Source organism: Mixophyes fleayi, chromosome 10 (assembly GCF_038048845.1).
Source record: "Mixophyes fleayi isolate aMixFle1 chromosome 10, aMixFle1.hap1, whole genome shotgun sequence".
Taxonomy (NCBI): Eukaryota; Metazoa; Chordata; class Amphibia; order Anura; family Limnodynastidae; genus Mixophyes; species Mixophyes fleayi.
This window is the reverse complement of record NC_134411.1, coordinates 90,903,153-90,917,646: the sequence shown is the minus strand read 5'-3', so window position 1 is coordinate 90,917,646 and position 14,494 is coordinate 90,903,153. Positions and strand designations below refer to the sequence as shown.

The following is a 14,494-nucleotide window of genomic DNA, read 5'->3' as shown; positions in this document are numbered from 1 at the left end:
CTATAGTGGCCATTTAGATAGCGCAGGGGGGGGGGGGGGTTCTGGAGACTCAGAAACCCCCCCTGCGTGCGCCACTAGGAATCTATAATGGAAAAGGATTTGGGAGTGCTCATAGACAATAGACTTAGCAATAGTGCTCAATGTCAAGCAGCAGCTGCAAGGGCCAATAAAGTATTGGCATGCATAAAAAGGGGCATAGATGCAAGGGAAGACAGTGTAATTTTGCCACTGTGTAAATCGTTGGTAAGACCTCATCTTGAATACAGAGGACAGTTCTGGGCACCATTCTATAAAAAATATATTTTGGAACTAGAAAGGGTTCAGCGAAGGGCGACAAAATTGATAAACGGTATGGAGTCAGTAAGTTATGAGGAAAGGTTAGCCAGTTTAGGTATGTTTACATTAGAAAGGAGGCGTCTAAGAGGAGATATGATTACTATGTACAAATACATTAAGGGTCAATACAGAAAACTTTCATGGGAACTTTTTACCCAAAGGACCATACACAGGACACGTGGTCATCCCCTAAGGTTAGAGGAGAGGAAATTTCACAACCAGCAAAGGAAGGGGTTCTTTACAGTAAGGGCAGTCAAGATATGGAATTCACTGCCAGGGAAAGTTGTGATGGCAGATTCAATAGATATGTTTAAGAAACGGTTAGACAAACTTTTAGCGGAAAAGTGTATCCAGGAATACGACCTTTAATTAAAATGAAGGATAGTAGTGGATATAGAGTAAAATAGGACTGCAATATTGGGTCTAGGGGGATTTTTCCCAATTAAAACATATTGGCGGTTGCTTAATCTGGATCAATTTCAAATATAAGTGCAGGATCGCAGGAGATCCAAAATAGGTTGAACTTGATGGACTGGTGTCTTTTTTCAACCTCATCAACTATGTTACTATGTAACTATGTTACTATGTTACATGAGTCATTATTGGTAGAGCCAATCTCCTGTAACCGTACTATAAGTTAAGGTGGGGTTTATGTTTTACAAAGGAGTATCTTCTGGAAGGACTATATCATCTTCCTTCAACATTTGGTGGAAAGGACTTACAAGAAACCCTCTCCCTAATTAGCATAACATTGTGGTAATAATACCCTGACCATTCCCAAGATGCAGACATTTGTCACCTGCAGAATTCAAGAAAAATTTTTGTTGTCTGCGTCTTGGGAGCGTTGTGAGGGTTGTAACTTTCCAAGTTCGGCAAATCAGAATTTTTGAGAAAAAAAATCATAAAAAAAACCACACACCACAAACCTTACTCCTTAAAGGATGTTAAAACAGTTTTGATCAATATGATTGTGAAAGCTACAAGGGCAAGCGGTCCTACTTACGTCCAGGTGTTAGCTGCTTATGTAGAAGGTGTGAGATGGTCTGCAGGAGAATGGTAAAATTTTCATTTGATTCTTGGTTCAGGGACACTTCTAGGTTATTCCGGGAAGTTTGGCTCAGAGTCCGCACTAAGCCCGACAGGTCCTAGCGAATGAAAGACCCAGGGTGAGAAGGGAGGATGAATGGCAAGAAGGGGAGTAGATGAAACAGAGGGAACGGAGGAGGGTTATGGCAATCTCATGGCACTGATTGCACCAGTGCAAGTAAAATAAGTGGTAGAACCAAGTTGAGGAATTACTACTGTGAGTCTGGGACGACACCAACGTGTATACATGGATTTACTACACTGTTACTGCCAAAACTCAAGTGCAAAAATCACCCTCTAATCTTACCTCCAGAACAGTGGCAATATTCAGTGGTCGGGTTGGGCTCTTTTTGGCATTCAAAATTTGTTTGTCTTTTTTAGTTTTGGTCCCTGAGGCTCCACTCTCCTTTGGTCGAGTGTTTCGAAAGATGTAGATGATGAGCAGGTTGACAGGAAACATCAGGATAGCACTTTCAAAAGCTATCATGATATCCTTCCATGTCAGGATAACACTACCTGCAGAACACACAAGGGGCGGAACATAGACATGTCTTTATTAGAATACAACGACTGAAGGTCAAGAAGAGATTTGGGCTCCGATAAAATCGACTCACCCATACTAATCAACACCGGATAGGTGGCTTGAGGCAGCTCCCAGAACATGAGATTAATGACAATTGTACAAAGTAGAAGACACATACAGCAGGACACTTTCTGAACACGGGTAAACACACTACGGGCTGGGTGATTCAGGACGGAGATCCAGATATGTTCATCACGCAAACCCCTCAACGTTCTCTTCAAGAATATACTCCTTAAACAGAGCAGAAACATGAGATGTGAAATACAAAAGGTTATCAAGCTTGGCTGAAACCACAACAGGCCATCTACGTAAAGTTTAATCATTTGTGGACTTTTACTGTGATAATATGGTGTTTTACCAATGGCGAACCTATGCTTTTGAAAACGGTCTAGTGTAAATTCAAGGCAATTAGGCAAAGATGAGCTTTTACAAGCACCATCAGAAGGCTTCTATGAACCTCTAAGGTGGCTTCACAATGTAGCTTACTAGGAACCGTTTCTACAGATATAACTTACATAAGTCTGTATGTATACATATAAACACATGCTGAATTCTATTCAAATAATAGCATCATAAAATAGTGATAGTGATGCCCTCAAAAAAACATTGGAAGTCAACACTCAGTGTAGCGATTATGTAGTATATCTAATGACTGATTATTTTCTGTTGAATTTATGTATAACACCCTGAATATTTTATGTAACCTTTCAAAGTGTATTTTGTTAACTGACCTGAGTCTGACCTAGGCAAGTGTCAATGGTCTTTTGAAACTAGCCAGGCCAAGAGACAGATCTCTGAGTAGTTTGTGTATGCAGAGGAGTTCGGCTTAGCCAGGCAGAAAGATCAGAGGTGAGAGATTCTCTGAGGTGCCCAAACATATATCTTAGTGATAGATAATTTACGTCGGGGAAAACTCCTGTCATTTTGGGCATCCATCTAACTTAGGAATTTTATTTTTCACCTAAGATGAAGAGACCAACAAGAAATGGTTTAAAAATCCCTTGTTTTCAGACATCAGATTGTCCATTTCTTTGAGGAGGGTCTACCACGACTGAAATGTGCCATTCTTCTCAATGTGTACTCCTCACACGCCAATTCCTGAACTTGTAAGTAGGGATTCTAGTTTTTGTTTCCTACTTTAGTTTCTGAAACTATTTTGTGCAAACCTTGTATGTCTGTTTATTATCTTTTTGCAAATAAGCCTTGGAAACATTTTTCAGATTAAACATATTTTATCTAGCATACTCTCTGTGATTCTTTGTAAACTTACGAAGCTCATGCTACATGTGTTACGCGATTTAAATGTGAAACATTAATAAGTGGTTTTGGTGAGCGTAAGGACACCATAATAAATCCTTTGTGGTGGCAGAAAAGGTGTATTCATTGTTAAGTGACTAAGGTGACGCCAATCACGGCCAGCTGTTCAGATTGCTGTATCTTGGACAGGCTGGGCGTTCGTCGCACTCAGCTTTTTGGGTCAAGTGGAAGCACCCATAAACCATAACAAATTTTGACATCACCCAGAGAATTAATTCACTAAAATAAGTCTGGCAATTGAAGTAAATTCTGACAATAAGGGTAGCTCGTTACCTAAAACTTTTTAGTTCTTGGTCATCGGGAGAGATGAAGGTCTTGCTCAAGGAATCTCCTCTAGGTGGTTGGGACAACCACGTATTACACAGAAAGTGCCAGGATCTTTTTAGCTGCACATCCTGAACAGTAACTTGTGCAATGTACCTGTTACATATAAGATATAGATGGAAAACACACATCACCTCTCCAATTCATGGCTTGAGCTCACAACCATAATCTAACGTTATCTCACCAGCTTTTGTGAGGTCCTGTGCCGTCGTGATTGAGTGTGATGCTCTTCACTGCGCCCAGAGGGAATGGCACAGACAGAATAAAGATATCTACGTTACCCTTTCTAAACACTTCGTGTCTGGTGTCTGACAGCAGAATAGGGCCAAACTGGCCCTCTAAGCCAGAGAGGGACAGGCACACCTGTAAGCAAATATGACATGGTCTTTAACTATGAGCGTTCATTGATGTTCCATGTATCAGTGCTTACGCTAAGCTTAAAGTTGGTTCTCTCACCTTGGCGCTGGTACCGGCCCCCCGTCGGTGCCCTGTGCCCACAGTGACGAGATAACGGTACAGTCCACAAGGATCGTTGTCACGGGGCACAATAATTCGACTCTGTGTGAGTAGAAAAGCCAATAACTAGAAGTCTGATAAACAGCAAAACTTAAATATAACATATTCTCTGGTACTGTCAATAGGAAACAGGTATCTAGAAAGACAGATGGCAAATGTACTTATAGACATATACAAAACAGAAACTAAATGTAAAAAAAAATTAATAAGGAGACATGTAATTTTTACATTTTAGGAGCATAGTACATATTAGACCCAACCTGTACATTGCCCAACCTGTTTGTCACGGAATTTCAGAGATGGCCGCTAACCGGTATTAAGGCAACTGAACATGGAGGCGCACCCCGTACCCCCGGTATTCACTAGGGACCCCCGCAAGAGAGTTTGGGCTTAGCTGTAGAGCGTACGCAGGTCGCGGTTCTCCAAGACAGTCACCGGTGTAGCGACAGTAGTAGACAGGCGTAGTCAGGCAGTCTAGGTCAAAGCTAAACGAACGGTGAGGTACATCGGGAGGTTCCAGAGAGAAGTCAGGTCAAGCCAAATAGTCAAACCAGCCGGGCAGCGAGGTACCAAAACGAAACACAGTAGAATAGTAACAGGAAGCCGAGTCAGAACCGAATAACACACTGGATCAGAAGTTCAGGAAGCGCTGGAGCAGGAGTGAACCAATACTCTGGCACCCAACATGTGTCAGAGGAAGCTATACAAACCATAAGGTGCATCCTGATTGGGTGATGGAGATTTGGCGGTCAAACATGCTGACCCCTGACAGATGAGCGGAGATAGCGTCCCGCTGCTTAGCAACGGGACGCGACTGAACAGAGCATGCACACGTATTGTGTGCAAGGAACAAGGAGCGTCTCGCTGCTAGGCACCGGGATGCGGCTGACGAGAAGGTGCAGACGACCGTCTTCTGCACCAAGTGTCAGCGCGGAGATAGGGGAATTCTAGGCTTAATACACAAAAAAATAATGTTCATTGACTTTCAATGAGTGGATTTATCATGTCACCCTTTTGATAATTAACGTAATTCAAAGTTACAGTGATCTGAGAGGTTCAGCGGAGAGAAGTTATGTACAAATACATTAAAGTCACCTGAGGGTTGTCCAGTCTACATCACGTTAGACCAGTATCCGTGCACGGCAATCACGAGTCGGCCCCCATACATTTCATGCAACATGGTCCAATGTTGTGAGGTTCCATCAATAACCAAACAGAAGAATATTTGCCACTTTGCATACAACAGGTATTGCCCGAGTTTTTAATATCAATTACCTGCAAGTGGTCCCTCAGATCCTGGCGTCGCGCCCAAAGTAGAGCAAGTATGTAGCAGAAATAAAAGCACGCCACTAGTACAACGATGACTGGATTCTCCGAGATCTGGGAGAAATACTCTGCCGTACGGGTGACGTCAATCTGCACCGGGAGCACCAGGAACGATGAACCAAAGAAGGACAGGTGATTGCAGAGGCACTGGACCTTTGATAGGGTGGTCTGCGGCCCTACCTGCAGTACACAGTGATATATGGATATGGTTAGGGCATAGTTTGGCACATACCATAAGACCACGCTATATACTTGACTGCAGATCCTAGTTTCCAGGTCTCTGTTTATTCCAAGAAGTTTGCACTGGATAACGCCCTATGTTTACCACTGTACTGTATGATGGTTTCAGGTCTTAGGGGAAATATTCAATTAGTGTCCAGCTGCACAAATTGCTGCCCATTATTTTAAGGAATATCCGTTCATTTTTCCGGGTATGAGAAAAATGAAGCGGGGATTCCATCCTCAACATCGTGATGTGTCTCCGTGGACTGCTCCGGAGATACATCGCCCTAAATCTACTTCAGAGGTGAGAAACTAGCGACCCTCAGCAGAGTCATACAAAGCTTTTGGGGCTCATGCCAACCCACCCAGGGGAGTTGGGATGAGCCCCCCGTGCTATTAGCCCAAGATGTCGGTCTCCCTGTTATAGAGTGATTAGTCTAGCTTGGCATAGCTCAGTGCCGCCTGCTGATTTTGTAGGCCCTCACGTGTTGGTAAATATGCACGGTCCACATAAAGATTCCACAATATGTAACATCACCCTCCACCTTGGCCAGTCCTTAAGGATAGACTACACGCTCAGGGTCCATGTATACAGTATATATATTCATACAAATGCAGCCTGGCCTTGACACACGCCGGTACTAACCATGCAGCCATCGGATCGCCACGTCTGAAGACCTGGGTCCCAGAACGCACAATCTACGGTGAATACAGAGACATCGAGTTGCAGGTCCTGTATCCCAGAGGTATTGGTGGGGGACACGAGAAATTTCTGTTCAGCAGTGGGGTCAGGGAACATCCCTGTGGACAAAATCCACGTGTGCGAGTCTAAAGAAGGAAGCAGACTGATCCTGCGTCACTATCACAGGATCATAAATAGCGATAATAGTGACATTAATATCTCATCCTCACCATTTACATACTATAATCCCATGGCCAACATTGGTTTCAATACTGCCTCAATGTCATCTCAAGTTCTGTATGATAATAACTAATTTATACCTTGGACACTTTGCTTTGCTAGTTGTGCTTTTGGCACACATGTCAGTCCATGGTACAGGTCTAGATGTACACCTTTGTTAGCGACGACGATAATAACCAAGGTGCTTCCCGTTGGGGCGACCACCAAGGACAGCTTCAAAGCTTGATCAGACGAAGTATGGATCGAAGACGGGGTGTTTGCAGAACTTTGGGGGAGAAAGATCTGTCATCAGAAGAAGATTATTATTTCAACTTGCCAATAGGGATTATTAGAATGTTAATAAGTAAATGAATGTGGATTTGTTGTCTGCACATATGGAAGCAGCCATTTTGTGGTCTGTCCCAATATTGTCATGTCACTGGTACCAAGTGAAAGCCAGAAAGTCAGTTTACAAAATGGCCTCCTCAGTGATGTCACTGGTTACTAGGTAACGGATAGGCTGCATATGAATATTGGTTATGCCCGCACAATGCAGACAAACGGTGCGTTATAATGATGTTATCTAAGAAACATATATGGTGTCGCAACTGAATAGAAATAAACAGTTGCTGAAATAGAGATGGAAAATTAAAGGATAGGCAATGCATTACAGCTGTATGTGCGGGTAACGTTTACAGACCTGGAAGTTATCGGATAAGTTGTGAACGGATAGTTCTTGTTTTCCAGTCAGCAACGTCAAACCGGCCACAGTACCGGAGATATTGAATGAAGAGTTCAAGGTAAACGGGTTCTCCTGAAAACTCATCATCTGCAGAAAGAAGGAAATGATTAACACCATTGTCTATTACAATGCAAGAGAGCCTGGACTCGGATAATTGCTACAGCTTTGCCTGTTCTCTGACAAGTTTTCGGTCCCTTTAGGACCTAGCAACGCTCATACTCCATAATTATGTCACACATATCTCATGCAAATAGGCCACGGCTCCAAATGCTGAATTGTTATTTAATTATCACAGCTCAGTAAGAGTGACAGGGGGCGCTGGGAGGAGAGAAAGGGTTGATGGGTAAGAGAAGATAAACAATGCCAACTATCCCAAATGGTGATCTACGACTTACCATCACTATAATAAAAACTAGGTGAAGTCCTATAAAAATAATATTTATACATTCAACCCATAAAATTTACATTAAACAAACATAAAGAGATAATAAAGCATATCAGGTTACAGTGCCTTTACTATAGTTTTGTCCACAGTTTTGTCTTCAGTGGAACATTTCCTACACCATCCAACCACATTTTGGTGAGCCTCATTCTCTTGTCAGACTAAGTGGCCAATTGAAATCCCAGATTTCACACGTGATAACACTTCACATAAACAATTATATCGTTTTTAGCTTCACAACATTTAATTCTTCAACTTTTCACGCAGAGCAAATAAATTACTTTTCTTGTCAATACTATGGTATTTACCAAAATAATGTACCAGACGGAGTGCTTGGCTGCTCTCCAACTCTTCCTATCCCCATCATACACACGGGCAATGCTGCGTGCACTATTGTTAGGAGCACACAGCTCTCCCTGTTCGAGCAGAGGCGTGTGAAGCGGGACATACCTCCCAACTGTCCCTACAATCAGGACAAAGTCCTGATTGAGTGTGTCAGAACAGTTGACAGACTGTCCTGCTCTTCCCTACCTGTTCTTGCTGCTTTAATACTTGTTGGGGAGAGATGGCTGTGAACAGTGCAGACAGAAACGATCTGCATACAAGCTGCAAAGTGGCTGGTCCTAGGGCAGGGTCCAGCCACCTCAAGCATACAGTACCCCAGGCTGGGAGGGGGGTTTCCAGGCACTAGGAACCCCCCCCCCCCCTCGGTTTACCTATGAGAGGGGGAATCAAACTTTGGCTTTTACTTAAATATTCATATGCTATGTACATGCATACTTTACAAATACTGCACACAGTATACAAATCCAACATTATATCCTTCGCTGGAGAAGTTTAGAAATTGGACAACCCAGCAACCAGGAGCCAATGCAAATGGTTCTACCGTGTTTGGAATGTTTTCTACATATATTAATCAGTAGGTCAGGATCAGAGGGGGGGAGGGGACTTCCAGGTACCACTTGAAGTGGGTAGGAGGGGATGAGTAGTCTGAGATTTGCAGACTGGATTTTCTTAGCTTTCTTATTGTTATAACGACATTTTTGTAGGCTGAAGAACCACTAAAGTGAAAACTATTGTTTCCTTTTGGCCCTAACCCTACCTCTGGTCCTTGTGGTGCAGGGCTTCACTGAGAAGCCCTGCTGGGAAAAACTTATCATTCCTATTGTAACAACGCACTCACATATCGTTGGGGTATCCTGCGTCAGGTGAACCACAGCTGCAGACTGTCTTTACAGAGTCTCGGGGAAGATATGTCCAATCTTCTCAATACTTCCTCTGGTTAACTTCAATAGAGGTGACCACCAGCTCTCAGGTCAGTTGATCATGGGAGGAATTATGGGGAAACTGAGTTTTCCTAACAGAACTTCTTGGTCACCACACCACCAAGAGACGGGGATAGGTAGATTTGGATGGGGCTACCTTTAATTTAAGTGTTCCTTTACTGATGTTGTTAGTGGAATGTAGAAATTCATGGGCAATGGCTTTAAAACTGCAGATCGTTGGAAGGGGCAGAGTAGAAGGGTTGAGAGACGTCTTCAGGAGAACATGACAACTTTTACAGATGAGGTCCACCAAGGGCACAGATGTGATATAATCTACTATACTCTCTGTGCTGAAGGACTTTTGTTTTTTACAATGTTATTTTTTTAATATTTACAGAAAATAAACCGGAGTACATCGTCCTTTTCATGTTCTGGGGTACGTAACACAGTTGGTTATTGTTATATACTTTACTCTCTGAAGATTTACTCTCGGAATTGCTGATATTCTATAACCTAGACACCGCTGATCAAAGCAAATTGACGATTGGTTGCCACACGTTGATGCAAATTTGCACCTAAATACAAATATAGTACATAACCCTTATTGTCCCCTATGAAGTCTTGTTCTCCACTCACTTCCTAAGGATTACACATACCTGAATCTGAACAGATGAGAGAGACTGTACCACTGGCTGCAGGGCAGAATGAGATGGAAATACAACTTCTGCCACTGGAATGGGGAAAGTTAGAACCTGCTGACCAATCTCTGACGTATTCACACTGGAGGAGAGAACAGGTTACAGGATTATTCTGTCTCTGAGCTTAGTAAATCAGCCTGAGCAAATGGAGATAAAAAAAACCTGTAGAAATGGGGACTGTATAAGGAATTACCTGTTCAGGTATATGGAGAACATTGGGGTCTGCAGTGTAACCTTCTCACTCAGATTGGCCAGCATAGCGCCCTCAAGGTTATCCAGTATACCAAGAGCTGAGTCTACCATTGTCTGTTTCTAGGGTAAAAAGGTGTCAATAGGCAATATAAGTTTTTGTGTTAGTATCGTCTGGATGTGACAACAAAGGGTAGAGCGCATAAGAGCATATAATCTAGAAGAGGCATTGGAATTGGAGTGATAATTGGAACAGTACAGATTACATCAGGAGCAGGTTGTTCCCAGCGAGACTGATATCAGGAGCAGTGAATTGTGGTAGTGGTTGAAACAGAGTTCATCGAGTCTTAATTAAATTGGTTTAATTGACCTAAATTAACAGGATCACATTATGACTGGAGGGTTCCCCCCTCCCCCCCATCCTTCATTTCCAAGCCAATTTTCAAGTTTCAAATTTTGATTTCACGGGATAGATAGGGCTCAATTTAAACCCCAGGGCAGCCAGCGCTCAGTGCTGAGGGGCTGCATAGTCTGACCAGTAGCTGTCATGTCCAATTAACCGATATCTCTTGTGATATCAGTTAATGTATGTCCAGCATAAGGGTTGAGACAAATCCTAAACCATATGCTGGATTCAGTGCATCGCTAATAAAGTGAATTACAGCATGCTCATTAGGGTTATAATTTTACTTTAAATAAAAGGCAAATTAGAGGCAACAGGTAATAGAGGTTACAAACTGAAAAAAGACAAGTAGCCAGCAATAACGCAGGAGACGAGACAGGAACAGAACCAAGTGATTAGCGACATAAATAGAATTAGCTACCTCTTGCGGTGTCCATACGATTTCGGAGCACGATGATAAGACAGACTGAAACACGCTATTAATACCATAGTACACCACATTGCTGAGATTGCCAAAGAAACTGGAGGAGCTGATGTCTGGAAACTGCAGCCTGAGGCTTAATTGGTTCAGGAGAGAGACCGCATTTTGCTGCAGGTAGATAAAGAGATTGTCATATTATACTACTCACTACTGAGACGCCTGGGGGTATATTTACTAATATACGGGTTTGAAAAAGTGGAGATGTTGCCTATAGCAACCAATCAGATTCCAGCTGTCATTTTGTAGAATGTACTAAATAAATGACATCTAGAATCTGATTGGTTGCTCTAGGCAACAGCTCCACTTTTTCAAAACCGCAGTTTAATAAATATACTCCTGTCTTTTTTTTCCCCTCTTTTCCTCACATGAGGATTCAAAATGTCTCACACACACAGACTGAGAGAGACTAAGGGCTAGATTTACTAAGCTGCGGGTTTGAAAAAGTGGAGATGTTGCCTATAGCAACCAATCAGATTCTAGCTTTCATTTATTTAGTGCATTCTACAAAATGACAGCTAGAATCTGATTGGTTGCTATAGGCAACATCCCCACTTTTTCAAACCCGCAGTTTAGTTTTCATCCAGTATGAAACAAGGACCGATGAGCAACATGTAAATAAATATGGAACTAACAGGGATATACGTTCTGGGCCGCCATGGATAAAAAAATGTTCACTTTGCCAACAAACAGTGGAAGCGGACATTTTGTGGACTAAACCAATACACTTACGAATACAGCCGAATTACTAGGAGAGTGAGCTGAAAGGGAAATATATACAGAAGTGATGGGAACACCTGGTGCAGGCTGCTGTGGCTGAAACATTACCGTGTACATCTTACTGACTAACAACAGAGGCAGCCATTTTGTCTCCTGACATGGTATCTGTGATAATGTAGAGATTAGTAACATTACTGAAGCATGGGGCACATATATTGGTTCAGACGGGCAGGTATGCCACGAAAAGCCACTGCATCACTTATTTCAGGTACAGGGGCTGTGCTCCATCACATCCCTGCCCCCCTCCTCCAAGCAGGTAAAGAGGGGACAATTATAGTAAGAGAAGGCTATGTGCATAATTTTTGACTATAGCCGTGTGGCTGTTTTGTATCTTTTAGATGTGTTTTTGGTTCATTATTGGAATTTATTTTCAATATTAAAAAAAAGTACATAATTTTGAGCATGCAGTTTGTGTTCTGTTTCGTACGGTTATTCGATGGGGGTGGAGTTGGGGGCGGAGCATGATGCCAAGCTCATTATCCTCCGCCCACCACTTCCTGCATGGAACATAGAGAACCTGCTCTGGGCTGCACAAACGGATGACGTAATAGATGCTTAAAAAAGAGTTTAATACGTTCAACTAAAGCGTGCAACATTTTACTGAGAGCAGCGACATATGTTGGCAGAGAATGGATTATATAATGTAGGGGCTACAGTATATACAATTTTGTCACCAGATCAGTTTTACTTGTTTCCTCTTCCTCTTGCATCATAGAATTGATACGGGTGAGCAGGTCCTGCATTGTGAGAACATAAAGATCCCTGTAAGATTGTTAGGTCTGTAACATTGTCTATCTGTAACTACTATATGACTGTAACATACACAGCTTTACATGACTTCATACACAGCTATAACACACGCAACAATAATATCTAGTTGTCACAGTCAGTTCCTGTATGACTATAGTGCGTTGTTGCCCGAATTACACTGAATCTCTCTGCACTATTCAAATCCAGAGTGATTTTAACACTGTATATTCCAATACTAACTGACTTTAACAGTGTACATTCTAATACTCCATCCTAATCCTGACCAATTCTATTGCTGTACTATTCAAACCCTGACTGACAGTAATGCTGTATACTCCAATACTGACTACCTGTATCACTGTATTGTTATAATCCTCACTGTACCACTCTAATCTTGACCAATTCTAACACTGTACTATTCTAACTCGCACTGATCTTAAAGCTGTACATTCTTATAATGATGGACTGTAAAATTATACATTCTAATTCTGATGGACTGTAACATTGTACATTCTTATACTAATGGACTGTAACACCATACATTCTAATACTGATGGATTATAACATTGTACATTCTTATACTAATGGACTGTAACACCGTACATTCTAATACTGATGGATTATAACATTGTACATTCTTATATGAATGGACTGTAACACCGTACATTCTAATAGTGATGGACTGTAACACTGTACTATTTTAACAACTCACTGATCTTAAAGCTGTAAATTCTAATACTGATGGGCTGTAACATTATACATTCTAATTCTGATGGACTGTAACATTGTACATTCTACTACTGATGGACTGTAATACTGTACATTCTAATACTGATGGATTATAACATTGTACATTCTTATACTAATGGACTGTAACACCGTACATTCTAATACTGATGGATTATAACATTGTACATTCTTATACTAATGGACTGTAACACCTTACATTCTAATACTGGATTATAACATTGTACATTCTTATACTAATGGACTGTAACACCGTACATTCTAATAGTGATGGACTATAACATTGTACTATTTTAACAACTCACTGATCTTAAAGCTGTAAATTCTAATACTGATTGGCTGTAACATTATACATTCTACTACTGATGGACTGTAATACTGTACATTCTAATACTGATGGATTATAACATTGTACATTCTTATACTAATGGACTGTAACACCGTACATTCTAATAGTGATGGACTGTAACACTGTACTATTTTAACAACTCACTGATCTTAAAGCTGTAAATTCTAATACTGATGGGCTGTAACATTATACATTCTAATTCTGATGGACTGTAACATTGTACATTCTACTACTGATGGACTGTAATACTGTACATTCTAATACTGATGGATTATAACATTGTACATTCTTATACTAATGGTCTGTAACACCGTACATTCTAATACTGATGGATTATAACATTGTACATTCTTATACTAATGGACTGTAACACCGTACATTCTAATAGTGATGGACTATAACATTGTACTATTTTAACAACTCACTGATCTTAAAGCTGTAAATTCTAATACTGATTGGCTGTAACATTATACATTCTACTACTGATGGACTGTAATACTGTACATTCTAATACTGATGGATTATAACATTGTACATTCTTATACTAATGGACTGTAACACCGTACATTCTAATAGTGATGGACTGTAACACTGTACTATTTTAACAACTCACTGATCTTAAAGCTGTAAATTCTAATACTGATGGGCTGTAACATTATACATTCTAATTCTGATGGACTGTAACATTGTACATTCTACTACTGATGGACTGTAATACTGTACATTCTAATACTGATGGATTATAACATTGTACATTCTTATACTAATGGTCTGTAACACCGTACATTCTAATACTGATGGATTATAACATTGTACATTCTTATACTAATGGACTGTAACACCGTACATTCTAATAGTGATGGACTATAACATTGTACTATTTTAACAACTCACTGATCTTAAAGCTGTAAATTCTAATACTGATGGGCTGTAACATTATACATTCTAATTCTGATGGACTGTAACATTGTACATTCTACTACTGATGGACTGTAATACTGTACATTCTAACACGATGGACTGTAACACTGAACATTCTA

General features: G+C 41.0%; 1 protein-coding gene across 1 annotated transcript in view; it reads right to left on the bottom strand.

The window, feature by feature from the left end:
• LOC142104455 (polycystin-1-like protein 2) overlaps positions 1–14,494 on the bottom strand; it is a 35,077-nt gene that overhangs the window by 3,712 nt on the left and 16,871 nt on the right. Inside the window, exons 6-19 of the mRNA XM_075189125.1 lie at positions 12,283–12,345; positions 10,772–10,939; positions 9,952–10,070; positions 9,717–9,840; positions 7,312–7,440; positions 6,713–6,914; positions 6,357–6,538; positions 5,438–5,668; positions 4,103–4,204; positions 3,831–4,009; positions 3,596–3,742; positions 2,037–2,236; positions 1,730–1,938; positions 1,340–1,481 (exon numbers count right to left, since the gene is read on the bottom strand). Of these exons, the coding sequence (XP_075045226.1) occupies positions 1,340–1,481; positions 1,730–1,938; positions 2,037–2,236; positions 3,596–3,742; positions 3,831–4,009; positions 4,103–4,204; positions 5,438–5,668; positions 6,357–6,538; positions 6,713–6,914; positions 7,312–7,440; positions 9,717–9,840; positions 9,952–10,070; positions 10,772–10,939; positions 12,283–12,345 (2,197 nt within the window). The remainder of the gene's footprint in view (positions 1–1,339; positions 1,482–1,729; positions 1,939–2,036; positions 2,237–3,595; positions 3,743–3,830; positions 4,010–4,102; positions 4,205–5,437; positions 5,669–6,356; positions 6,539–6,712; positions 6,915–7,311; positions 7,441–9,716; positions 9,841–9,951; positions 10,071–10,771; positions 10,940–12,282; positions 12,346–14,494) is intronic.